This window comes from Coffea arabica, chromosome 2c (genome assembly GCF_036785885.1).
Source record: "Coffea arabica cultivar ET-39 chromosome 2c, Coffea Arabica ET-39 HiFi, whole genome shotgun sequence".
Classification (NCBI taxonomy): domain Eukaryota; kingdom Viridiplantae; phylum Streptophyta; class Magnoliopsida; order Gentianales; family Rubiaceae; genus Coffea; species Coffea arabica.
In genome coordinates, this window is record NC_092312.1 from 64,570,381 (window position 1) to 64,584,087 (window position 13,707).

Below are 13,707 nucleotides of genomic sequence, written 5' to 3' on the forward strand. Positions count from 1 at the left end.
AAACAACTATATAAACTATGTTAACTACATATTAATAAAATAATAGAATTTTGGCTTTATTTGCTATAACTAATAAAAAAAATTATGTTTTGGACTAATCTAAGTTAATCATATACCATCATTTTGGACTGATATCATGATACAATTAACATTTTACCAATGAATATAAATGACTTGTTATAAATGACTATTCATTTATATTGTAAATGACTATTTTATTCTTATTTTAACAAATAAAATAATAACCACTTGTTATTATTTTTCTCAAGCTCAACTAGGCTTGAACTCAAGATCGATGTTGAACTTGAGTTTTAAAATAAAAGCTCATGGAGTTTGGGATCGTGCTGGAAGTCAAGAAAATTGAGTCGATTCAACCCATTTTGCAATCCTATAAATGATAACCTTTTCATTAAATCTATATGTTTTTTGTAAATTTAATATTAATATATGTAATCAAAAAGTGATTGGAAAAAAAATTAAGTTTTAGACTAATCTAAGTTAATCATATACCATGATTTTGGATCGATATCGTCATACAATTAGCAAAGCTAAATTTTTTTTTATCTATTTACCCATGTTAAAGAAATAAATAACATTTTCTCTAAAACCCACACTTGCAAATACAAAATTTATGTGTTGGAATACTTTGGCCTTGACAATTAAAATTTACTTTTTTGGACTAATTTACCCCTATTATTGATAGAATTAAAAGTAGATCTGCAAAAAGCAATTTTGGTCTATAAGTAAGTAAGTTCATCTCATCCTATTCGTGACGAAACACAAGGAACCTAGTTTTTTTATTAAACTAAATATCTAACATAAAATCAACCAAATGTTTGACAACAAGATTACTCATCCGAAGATAAGTAACCACCTCTCATTTCATGAAGAGTTCGTTTGGTCCATCGGATCATATGATAATTTGGAGTTATTTACTTCTATTACTATAATGACATTTTATTCTAGCAAGTGCATCAAGTCTACTATTTCTCTATAACATAATCTAATTTGTGAACTAATTTCACCATGACTATAAATGACTATCAAGCTAAAGTTGATATTATTTTCTAAAACTTCCTAGATGACATAAAACATTCGAAACTCGAACTTATAAATGAATATATTTTAACAAATTTACGTTATAAATGACTATTTTATTCTTATTTTAACAAATAAAATAATAACTACTTGTTATTATTTCTCTCAAGCTCAACTAGGTTCGAACTCGAGATCGATGTTGAGCTCTAGTTTTACAATCAAAACTAATGGAGCTCGGGATCGTGCTGGAAGTCGAGAAAATTGAATCGATTCAACTCATTTTACAATCCTATAAATGATAACCTTTTCATTAAATCTATATGTTTTTTGTAAATTTAATATTAATATATGTAATCAAAAAATGAATGAAAAAAAAATTAAGCTTTAGACGAATCTATGTTAATCATATACCATGGTTTTGGACCGATGTGGTCATACAACTAACAAAATTAAACTTTTTATGCATTTACCCATTTTAAAGAAAAATATAATGTTTTCTCTGAATCCCACTCCTACGAATACAAAATTTATGTGTTGGAATACATTGGCCATGACAATTAAACTTTACTTTTTTGGACTAATTTACCCCTATTATTGATAGAATTAATAGTAGATTTGCCCAAAAGCAATTTTGGTCTATAAGTAAGTAAATACATCTCATCCTATTCCTGATGAAACACAAGGAACTTGGTTTTCTGTTAAACTAAACATCTAAAGTAAAACTAACCAAACGCTTGACAACTAGATTACTCATCCGAAGATAAGTAACCACCTCTCATTTCATGAAGAGTTCGTTTGGTCCATTAGATCATATGATAATTTGGGGTTATTTACTTCTATTACTATAATGACATTTTATTCTAACAACTACATTGACTCTATTATTTTCCTATAATATAATCTAATTTGTGAACTAATTTGACCATGACTATAAATGACTATCAAGTTAAAGTTGATGTTATTTTCTAAAACTTCCTAGGTAGCATAAAACATTCGAAACTCGAAGTTATAAATGAATATATTTAACAAATTGATGTTATAAATGACTATTTTATTCTTATTTTATAAATGACTATTTTACCAATGACTTGTTATAAATGACTATTCATTTATGTTATAAATTACTATTTTATTATTATTTTAATAAATAAAATAATTACCACTTATTATTATTTTTTCTCGAACTCAATTAAGCTCGAACTTGAAATTGATGATATTAAATTAGAGTTTTACAATGAAAGCTTGCGGAGAGCTCAGGATCGCGCTGGAAGTCAAAGAAAATTGAGTCAATTCATCTCATTGTTCATTCTTGATAATGCATATTTTTCATCTGGTGATGTCCCTAATCCCTCTGATAATGTGTCAAGAAGAATCCCTCGATTGCATCTCAGACGCTTTTGATGTCTCTAAGGTGCATCATATTATATTGAACAACTAGTACTCTTCTTTACTTTTCACCCCATGTCCTATTGCTGAGTTTTTGGCTATATTAGTTGACAAGTTTTAATCTGACTTCTTCTTCTATATTTTATTAATTCCCACACCACTTGTACAATTTTGATACTAGACTGTAGAGGCGTCCAATAGAATATCTGTGCCAATAGTAAAGCTGACGCTGGCCAGAAGGCTGCCACCTTGATTCTCATTTTCTTTGCAATCTCGAGTACCCATCCCATTGTCTCATCAGCAATAATGCATGTGATTTTGTCACCATCTGGGATTGACACCAGTTGCATTACAGTTGGTGCATTGTCCTCTTGTGATAATGACTAGAGGTATCTCGGCTGTGCGAGGCACAGCCTTGGCTCCTTTCATAACTTAATTGAACATATAACAGCAAAACTTTTTGGTACATAATAAACAAAAACATGAGAAAAATTGAGCATCAGAAGAAATTCCATCTATGAAGTTAGCTCTTATAAATCAAGGAGACAATAAACATAGCATCTATTAAATCCATAACTGATCTTGAAGTTAATGAAGGCAAGCAATGAAACAGGTGCACAGTTGAATACAATTGGGAAGGAAGAAATCTGATTTTTCTGTGCAACTTTTAGAAACAATTTATAAAGAAATAGAAAAAGAGACTTTAATTGATTACATAAAGGAGCTGTTTAAATGTAATAGTTGGTTAGCTACTAATCAAACATAATTAATCAATATCCAAGGATTAAAAGTTTTTCATTAATCTATAAAGCTTGATTTTATAGTCATAAATTAGACAATATATAAAAACAATACAAGTTCTTGTAGTTATGCAAAATGACTTGCAATTGAAATCTTTTGTCTTATCCTGTATGGTATATCTTTTGTCTTGATCCATCAAGATAGAAGTAGGGAGATAAAAAATAGGAGAAAAATCATAGATTTTTCGAAGGAGAGTTATGTCATGTGTCAAGAAATGGGAGTGCTACATTAAATTCCCATGTCTTCTTATATAATATGTAGACAATTAGAACAGAATGAAAATTGATCCAAGGGTTGTAATGTAGTATTAGTATATTAAAACTAATCTAATGGTGATGAATTAGACAGTACACTCACTTAATGAAATAATTAAGGTTTAAAAAATTCATTGGGCTTAGAAGGGGAATAAAAGAGCCAGACTTGCTCGGTTTGGCATGAAGAAAGAGCAGAAAAAAAAAACCGATATGCAAGTGGCAAGAAAAACCATGTACAAGAAAAATATTAGAGTTATGCAACTTGTCAAATTATTAGGAGGCCAAGTGGCATCAAGGGAGGCAAAGAACTAAACCTCCCTTTCTTCTTATATATAAGGTAGAAAAGACAAATGTTCACATATCAATAAATTAAAATAAAATTGATTCGAAAGTGTATATTCTATTAGTTGGCTATTTCAGTTTTGCATTTATAAGAAATTGGAACCATTTTTTTTTTATCAGTTTCCCACTTTGAAGATATCTCTTTCTTTTCCTCCGAGTTCAAAAATAGCCAAGATTTGATTAAGAAAGTTTAAATATTTTTTTAGCATGTAGATTAAAATAATAAAATTCTTGCTATCAGATTTGGATATTTCTTTTAATTTTTGAAAATGTGACAATTTTTCTATCATTTTTTGACGGCTTCTAAAATAGCAAAAGTTATATTAACAACGTAGCAAAAAAATAAAAAATATAAACTTAAAAAAAGACGAATAGAATTTTATGATTTTTAATAAAGTCAAGTTAATCTGTGAAATATAAGTTTAAATGATATTTCAAATCATAATAAATGTATAAATTCAAATAATGATAATGATAATAATATTATAATTGGATTACATCTGTCCAAGACCTAGAGCTTAAAATCAATTTTAATTTTTTTTTTGTTTTTGAAAATACGATGATCTGAAAAATACTCTCTCAAATTGACATCATGATAAATATAAATTGAAATAATGATAATAATAATAATAATAATTTGTAATTGAATTACATCTATCAAAAGCTTACAAATTGAAAAATCCAATAAAAATAATTGGACCTCATACTTGAATGTCAATGCCAGACCAAATTTGGTCATTGTGCAATGCAGTCCAATCTATCTATCCACCATTGCCTATAAAAAGAAAAGGAAAGAATGAAAGCTCAAAAATTCACCAAGAGTGGCATGTGTCAACGAGATAGCATGCTACAGTAACAGTGCAATGGCAAAAGAAAGAAAAGAAATAGAAGGCTTCGGACAAGAGAAGCTTTAGATTTAGACAATTTACAAAAAACATTTTACCTTGCAAGAAACATTTTACCTTGCCACTTGTCAGATAATTAAGAAGCCATGTGGCAAGAGAAAAGGAAAATACTAAACCTTGCTCTTTTCTTATATACAAGGTAGATTTGACAACTCTCTTGTGATCGAATTCTGTGTTTACGAATGTAACTCAAATACCCTGCCTGGCTAAGCACATAAGGCCAGTTCCATTAGGAGAAGTACTCATCACTTGTTGTGAGTATCAAAAATTAATTATTAGAGACCCGCCAACTTTACCGTCTGGTTCTTCAACAGAGTATTTTTGATGATTTTCACAGTAGCCTTAGATATTGATATTCATAGATGTAGTAATACAAAATAAAAGATCATTATTCATTAATACAATCAAATTGATCTTCTTCAAAAAATATATATTTTTTTGCAACTCTTTTTTTTTTAAAAAAAAAAGTGGAAGAACTTGAACCCGAAATCTCGCACTTACACTCCTTCCCTTCAAATATTATGATGCACAAAGCTTCCTTTTAAGCAAACATATTTATAAAGAGTTTTAAAAAATTATAACTTCAACTTGCATGAATTACTTATGATGCTTAATAGCAAGACAATAGCTAATGTCGTTTATTGAGTTGGATTTTTGCTTCCGCAATATCGTTTATTTCTTCTCTCAATTCAGTCCCCCAAACAGTCTCTTTCCCAGATTTCACCTACTAATTAACTAGTTAGTGTTCTTTTAATTCATTCGACTTTGGGTTGTAAACATTTTTGTTACCATTATCACGCAATCGTTATTTGTGGAATGCATAAACCTCTTGGGAGTTCCCTAATCGCACCAGCTGATGACAGAAAAATAAGTAGGCCTATCATTTAGGCTTTTCTAGTAGGACTTCTTGAAGGTGGACTTGTTCCCATCACAGAAGATCACATCTCGGCCGGAATTTAGTATATTTCTGTATCACTGTCAAGGCCCAAAATTAGTTCTATGAAACACTTTTCAACCTATATAGTAAAAGCGTGAATGGGTTCGGTGGTTGCTGTGCTAATGTGGATGTATTTTATTGGGTGGAATTTGGTCGTCAATCACGTGCGCCTCGCGTGCTTACATTCGTTCTTCGCTCGGAGGAGAAGTATAATTCTTGCTTTTGTCTGCTGGGAGGAGGAGTAGAATTGGTGCTTTTGTCCGATAGAAGAAAATGAGCACCAGCTGACCAGCTGATTGAACTTATGGCGGTCGATGATGGCTTGATTGATGACAGGTGTTGGGTGATGGGCTCAATGTGGGTTTGCATGCTTTTACGATTTCGCCCTTCTTTAAAAAAAAAAACAAGTTCACCGCTTTCTGTTTCTGAGCTTCTTACTTTCCTTTATCCTTTGTTCAAATGGGGTTTCGCCTCCGTTCAAGAGAGATGGCAAAAAAACCCTTTTTGCTCTTCTTTTTTTGATTGAGAGCACTGAAACCTCTTTCTCTCTCCGTTTGCCTGAGAGAAGAGCGCTCTCTGCCTTCTCTTCCCGAGGACAACCCCAAATCTCTTTCCTTTGATTGAAAGGACTGAAACCTCTTTGTTCCTCCAATGTATGCAGAGGTATCTATGCTACTGGTGCCGCCTTTTCCCCGAGGCATCATCATGGTCCGCGGTAAGTGTGCCTCATGCTGATTGTTCTTTCCTTGCCCTTCCTCTGTCCGCTTGTATGTGCTGCGTTATTAGCTCGTTTCTTTCTGTTCCCTTCTTTTCTTCCTCGGATCAGCTGTCTTACTGGCTTCTTGTGTCAAGCTTACTTCTTACTTCCCCTGTTATTGTTAGCTTTTTGCCTCCTGGTGAGCTTGCTGTCTGCATTGGCGTGTTTATTTGATTTTCTTCCCTCAATTTTATGCCCTGGTTTGCTGTTACTGTTGCATTTTCTGCTTGCTTTGCTTTACTCCTCATTTTGCTGTTCCTGCCGACGCTTTTGCTTTCCTGCCAACATTTTTTTACCTGCGTGCTTCGTTTCCGTCCTGTCAACTGTACTTACGGCCCTTTTTCCTTTGTAGCTCCTGTTCTGCCGTGCTTACCTCGTTCAGGTTTGCTTTCCCCACCTTCTGTTTTATACTTTCTGTCCATTTCTCATTGATTCTCTTATACCTTTTTCCCTTTTGATCTCTGCTGCGTATTATACCGCATTTACCCTTTCTCCTTGTCTCTTCTTAATCTTTTCCCGCCCCTCGTTGGTTTGTTTGGTGCAGGGACAGGTTCTGCCCTCTTTTCTGCTGCTCTACTGTTGGCTGAATACGCCTTGTTGTGTCTATCTAACGTTAAGGTAACATTCCTTGTTCTCTCTTCTACAAATGCTTAGCTTTTTTGCCTTGCCTGTTAGCTTGCTTCTGCCCACTACCCATTTGCTTCATGCTTTCTGCTGCGTCACTTTTTAAATATTATTTTTTGCCTTGCCTGTTAGCTTGCTTCTGCCTACTAACCATTTGCTTCATGCTTTCTGCTGCGCCACTTTTAAAATATTACAAAGGTATTCTCAACCATTTACCTTCTTTATTCTTATCTGCTTGGTTTCATGTAGCTGCCAAAGAACTTTACTTTGCCTTTTCTTTGCTCTGATTCCCCCCCCCCCACCCCCCAATAAGAAATATTTGTTGTGTGCCTTTGTTGTGGCATTTCTTTACGTTAACCTTTTTTGCTTCAGCTTTAGCCTCCTTTGTGCTTATTTTGTCGGCTCTATGCCTGTGCATTACATTGATGCGCTAGCCTTCCTTTCACCTTCTAAGGTATGTAGTTATTAGATCGAAAAAGTGCTCGCTTCAGTGGTGCTGTATAAGGACTTTGCTTTAGCTTTAATTTCCTCTGTCTTTTTTCTCCTTTGATAGTAGGCACTTAATGCATACCTTTGTTATGGCATTCCTTTATGTTGGCCTCTTTTCTCCTAAACTTTGGCCTCTGTTGTGCTTATTTTGTCGGCCCTATGATAGTGCATTAGAGATGTGTGTGAACCTCTCTTTCGCCTACTAACACATGTATTAATCAAACGGATTGAATGCTCAGCTAAGTGGTGCTGCATATAAACTTTTCTTTGGCTTCTCTTTCCTCTGTTTTTCCCCCCCTTGATGACAGCCATTTAGCGCGCCTTTGTTATGCCATTTCTTTGTGCTTGCCTTTTCCCTTGAGCTTAACCCTCCTTAGTGCTTATTTTTCGCAGTCCTATAGTAGTGCATTAGGGGTATGTGTTAGCTTTTCTTTCAACTACTGAGGTGTGTAGTAATCAGATGGATAGAAATGCTATGCGCCGCAAAAAATATGGCGAAATGTCTCCTACAAAGAAAGCCGACCTCCTGCGCTCTCGGAGAGAAGCGAGAGCAGCAAAGAGAGCTGAAAAACCTTTACCTGTTCGCGTTCGCAAGGTTCCTTTAGGCTATGTGGAATCTGGTGTGTCGTTGCCAAATGCTCGTTGTATGCCTTGCCGTGGTGCAGATCAGACGTCTGTTCATTCTCAATCGTTGGGGAACACAGATGTTGTGTTTCCCGCTGATAATGTCCTTGCGACTGGTGAAGGATTAGAATTCATGTCCGGGCAACTGCTTAGTCCCTTTGGTTCTTCTTCTTCTTCCTCCTTTAACAGAACAATTCCTGTCCATAAGCCGCCTCCTGCTGCAGGTATATCAACATTTCTCATCGTCCGATCCCTAGGACTGTTTAGCTCCCCCCTCTGAAGCGCCGTTAAACCTTATTCATCTCTATTGGCTGACATTCCTTCCTTGTACCTCTCAAATCAAATCTGCCTCTGTTCGTAACTGCAGACCTTCCGTTCCATCATAGCCTTGCGCCGGTAAAATATCAAAGGTCGTCTAATGGTGCGGACCCAACAAAAATCCCTGTTCATTCTACTGATTGCCAAGTCAGTGCTGGATCAAGTAAAGGAGTCCCTAAGAACATACTACCCTTTTCCCCTGAAAATGAACACTTCATGAACAATGAACATTCTGAAATTATGCTTGGCTTGTTCTCCTTGAATTCAACTCTTATCAACTCTGAACAACCAGTCCAGAAACATCTTCCTTGTGAAAGTAATTCTTTCACTACTCCATTTTCAGATTCTGTTTTACCCCCTCCTGGCACAGGTACTGCCTTACCTTGGCATATTCATTGTCTTTGTATCATTGCTGCACTGCTTCGACCAGGCTGTAAAAAAATGAATACTCATCTTTATAGCCTGGTTTCTGAGACCCTTTGCCCTTTCTCCGACGTGTCCCTTTAAGGGATTTTGGGCTATTTTTGAATGCTTATTTGGTCCTGGAAAGTATGTCGTCGGTTGTGAACCAGCAACTGGTCATTTGGAAATAGGAAGCAGGGAAGCAAATCCTTCTACTTCTCCATCTTTTAGCCGACCTCGTAGCAGGAAACGCAATGCTCCTGGAACTGTAGCCAACCAGAAATCAGGTTGTCATCAGTTTCTGATCTCCCTTGGTCGTTGACTCCCTTAAACTCAGATTTATCTATATATCCATCCAGCGCTAATAGAGACACTTGTATGTAAAAAATAAAACTGCAGCGATAGAACGAACACCTTCATCTTCGTATCTATCTCGTCTTGCCAATATTCCTTCTTCATCTCTGGTTCTACCAGATGCTCCTGATTGTGAGCACTGTGGAGCGAAGAGGTTCCATTTGGAGCCTCCTACATTTTGCTGCTCGGGAGGAGAAATCTCTATCGTCGCTCCTTCAATGCCTTACGATCTGAAACGTTTGTTCATTGGCAACGATGAAGAGAGTGCTCATTTCAGAAACAATGTGCGCACTTATAACAACAACCTGGGCTTCACAACCTTTGCTGCGAAGTATGACTCTGACCTAACAAAGAACACAAAAGGTGTTTATACCTTCCGTGTTCAGGGCCAGGTCTACCACTTCCTTGATGGCCTTATTCACTTGGGCGATAGACCATCTGGCATCCAATTATATTTCTTTGACACTGATGAAGAATTAGCAAAGAGGCTTGGTAACTCTGATAAGCTGCGCGAACACACTTTAAGATTACTTATGCGCGTTCTTTCTAATAATCCTTATACTCGCTTCTTTAAAAGCCTTAAGGATGTTCCGAACATTGACAACCTAAACATTGTCCTTAATTGTTATCCTTCACTTGACCAGCGCGTGTATAATCTTCCCTCTGCCTCTCAAGTAGCAGCTATATGGACTGAAAGTGAAGATCAGTCATCTGATAGGCGCGCTCATATTCGGGTCTATTCTCGCTCAGCTGGTAGCCATAGGATCCAGCATTATTATGGTTGTTATGACCCTTTACAGTACCCTCTCCTTTTCCCCCGTGGTGAGTGTGGTTGGCACCATGGAATTAAGAGACTTCACAAAAGGAAAAGAGGAGGGGACTCCTGTGAAAGTGATATTACCCTTGATCCAGCTTCAGTTAGATCCTCATCAGAATTAATAGATTTAGAACAGAGAGGCGAGTACATTTCTCCCTTGTTATAAGTTACTCAATCCATCCGTTGCATTATATCATCTAATCATGTCCAACCTATTTTTCGTCTTTTAGCTGCTGATCGAGGCAAAACAGAGGCTGATACTGTATCAGTTAGGGAGTACTACTATTATAGGTTTCAAATAAGGGACACTGATGAGTCAATGTTGTTACACACCCTTAGATTGCTACAGCAGTTTTCGGTTGATGGTTATGTCAAGATAGAAACATCTAGGCTTGACTTCCATAGACATCGGCAAAACAAGATACGCTCCGAAATTCTTCAAGGAGTTCTTGATAGTGTTTCGATTGGCCAAACTGCTGGTTCTAAGGTTGGTCGTAAGGTCATCTTGCCTGGTTCCTTTATAGGTGGGCCGAGGGATATGCGTCGTCGCTACCTTGATGCGATGGCGCTGGTCCAAAAGTACGGAAAACCGGACATTTTCCTTACAATGACATGTAATCCAGCATGGAAAGAGATTCAAGAGAACTTGAAATACCATGAAAAACCTCAAGACAGGCCGGACCTTCTAGCCAGAGTTTTTAGATCCAAGTTTGAAATGCTTAAAGCAGAGATCCTGAATAGGCAAATCTTTGGCGAAGTTGCAGCGTGTGTTTATGTGATCGAGTTTCAGAAACGGGGATTTCCTCATGCCCATTTATTATTGATCTTAAAGCCTGGTCATAAGCTACTTAACCCGGAGTCATATGACAAAATAGTTTGTGCTGAGCTGCCCGACAAAGATCGCTATCCTCACTTGTATTCTCTCGTTATCAAACATATGATCCATGGTCCTTGCGGGGCCATGGATAAATCTTGCCCTTGCATGAGAGACGGAACCTGCAAAAATCGCTATCCAAAAAACTTTTGTGCACAAACAACCCATGGTGAGGATACTTATCCATACTACAGAAGAAGAGACGACGGCAAGAGTATCAAAGTTCGCAGATTTACTCTTGATAATAGGTGGGTTGTGCCTTATAACCCTTACCTACTTGCTTTATTTGATTGCCACATCAACGTGGAAATCTGTTCAACTCTTAAGCTCGTGAAGTACTTGTATAAGTATGTTTTCAAAGGACATGATCTGGTGAGCTTTAAGATTATTTCTTATGAATCAGTCAATGATATTGATGAAATAAGAGACTTTCAGAAAGGTAGATGGGTTTCACCTCCGGAAGCTTTTTGGCGTATTTATGAATTCAAGCTCAATGAAATGACTCCAGCAGTTTACACTCTTCAAGTTCATCTTCCAGACCAGCAGCTTGTTTCCTTCGACAAGAATTCTGACCTGTTGCAATTACTGAACAAAGTTGATTTTTCTAAATCAATGTTAACTCAGTTTTTCCACATGAATAGAACAAATCACAGAGCACAAACCCTGAAATGCTTCTATAGAGATTTCCCTGAACATTTTGTTTGGTCTCCTAAATATAAGGAGTGGACTGAACGAAAGCGTCGAAAAGTCATTGGCCGGATGGTGACTGTTAGTCCAAAAGAAGGAGAGAGATATTATTTGAGGTTGCTTTTAACTCACATTGCTGGGCCGACGTCTTTTGAAGCCCTTTTGTCTGTTAACGGGCAAAGATTAGCTTCGTTTAGAGAGTCTGCTTTAGCTCTCGGCCTTCTGCAGTCTGATGCATACATAGAGGACACGCTTCGGGAAGCAGTGGCATTCCAAATGCCGTCCTCATTGCATTTATTGTTTGCCACTCTCCTTGTGTACTGTTCTCCGACGAATCCTAGATTGCTTTGGGACAGCTTTGAACTTGACCTTTCTGCCGACTACCATCACCAGCAACCATTCCATCGCCTTTCTTCTCTTGAAATTAAAAGAAAGGTTTTGCAGGATATAAACAGTTCACTCGAACAAATGGGCAAGAGCCTTGCTGAATTTCACTTTGTCTCCAATGAATTTACATCCAGTTATGTTGAAAGGCTAACAAAGGAGATTGAGAGTGAAAAAAGCTTACCCGTAGATCCTGAGGATCTGTTGTTGTCTCACAAGTTGAACCCTGAGCAAAAACATGCCTATGATCTAATTCTGAGAGCATGCTTTTCCTTACAAGGACAAGCTTTTTTCATTGATGGCCCCGGCGGGACCGGAAAAACTTTTCTGTATAGGTCACTCCTCGCCACCTTGCGCTCACAGAACCATGTTGCAATTGCAGTGGCAACATCTGGAATTGCAGCATCGATCCTTCCCGGTGGAAGGACAGCTCACTCGAGATTCAAGATACCGCTTGATTTCTCGAAAACTAAAACTTGTCAGCTTAGTAAACAAAGCTCAGCTTCAAAACTCCTTTTTGAATCTACCCTTATTTTGTGGGATGAAGCTTCCATGGCTAAGCGGGAAACAATTGAAGCATTTGACGAATTGCTAAAAGATTTAATGGATTCAGATTTGCCTTTTGGAGGAAAGGTTGTTGTTTTCAGCGGCGATTTCCGACAAACTCTGCCAATCATTGAGCAAGCGACTAAGGAAGTTCTCATAGAATCGACCTTCCCCGTTTCTCCCTTGTGGTCTAAACTACACAAAATCAGGCTCACAAAAAACATGCGAGCTATGCTTGATCCAGGCTTTTCTCAATTCCTTTTAAGAGTAGGAGAGGGGACAGAACCTGTGGACGATCGAGGCGAGATAACTTTATCCCCAGATATAGTTATTCCTTATGTAGATAAAGAGGTGTCTTTGAATAGGTTAGCTTGCCACATCTAATCAAAATCAGCCGTTTTTATAGTTATTCCTTCTACTGCCATTATTAATGAATATTTTTATGTACAGGTTAATAGAAAGTGTTTTTCCAGATCTGGACTTCTATACCCATGATCCTTACAACCTGATAAATAGATGCATCCTTGCTCCTAAAAATAGCTCTGTCGACGAGCTCAATGAAATGATGATTAGGAAGTTTCCTGGAAACCGTCAAACTTACATTAGCTCAGACAAGACTGTAGATCAACGCCACCAAAGCGATTATGAGGACTTCCTCAATTCGCAGAATCCTAAAGGTCTCCCTCCTCATAAGTTGTTGTTGAAGAAAAACTGTCCAATAATGCTTCTAAGAAATTTAAACCCAGCTGAAGGTCTCTGCAATGGAACAAGGTTGATATGCAGAGATCTCGCACAACACACAATTTCTGCCGAGATTGTTTTTGGCCATCACAGAGGAAAAACAGTTTTTATTCCAAGGATACCTCTTCAGTCGCCTGACAACGATAAGAATGGGATTCCATTCATGCGAACGCAGTTTCCTGTCCGCCTTTGCTTCGCCCTGACCATCAATAAATCACAGGGTCAAACACTTGACTACGTCGGCATCTATCTACGAGAACCAGTTTTTTCTCATGGACAGTTGTATGTTGCTTTGTCCAGAGCTAAGACTGCCGCTAAAGTCAGAATTCTTCTTGTTCCTGGAACATTTGAAGGCACAAAAATAGATTGCAAAACTCGGAATGTTGTCTGTCATGAAATTTTTAGATTAACCCAGGAATAGATCATT

General features: G+C 37.1%; 1 protein-coding gene across 1 annotated transcript; it reads left to right on the forward strand.

Moving 5' to 3' along the window:
* Nucleotides 1-5,967: 5,967 nt before the first annotated feature.
* Nucleotides 5,968-13,701, forward strand: LOC113724503 (uncharacterized). The gene is made up of 10 exons (XM_027247397.1): nt 5,968-6,024; nt 6,325-6,378; nt 6,490-6,584; nt 7,417-7,498; nt 7,994-8,381; nt 8,525-8,845; nt 8,937-9,164; nt 9,277-10,188; nt 10,279-12,904; nt 12,990-13,701. The coding sequence occupies exons 1-10, from the start codon at nt 5,968-5,970 to the stop codon at nt 13,699-13,701; spliced, it is 5,475 nt and encodes a 1,824-aa protein (XP_027103198.1).
* Nucleotides 13,702-13,707: the final 6 nt, after the last annotated feature.

Excerpts from the sequence above, each read along its gene's own strand:
- LOC113724503 (XM_027247397.1), top strand. The coding sequence starts at position 5,968 with ATGGCGGTCGATGATGGCTTGATTGATGACAGGTGTTGGGTGATGGGC. Across the intron at positions 9,165-9,276 it reads TGTAGCCAACCAGAAATCAG|CGATAGAACGAACACCTTCA; the intron begins GTTGTCATCAGT and ends ATAAAACTGCAG. Across the intron at positions 10,189-10,278 it reads AATAGATTTAGAACAGAGAG|CTGCTGATCGAGGCAAAACA; the intron begins GCGAGTACATTT and ends TTCGTCTTTTAG.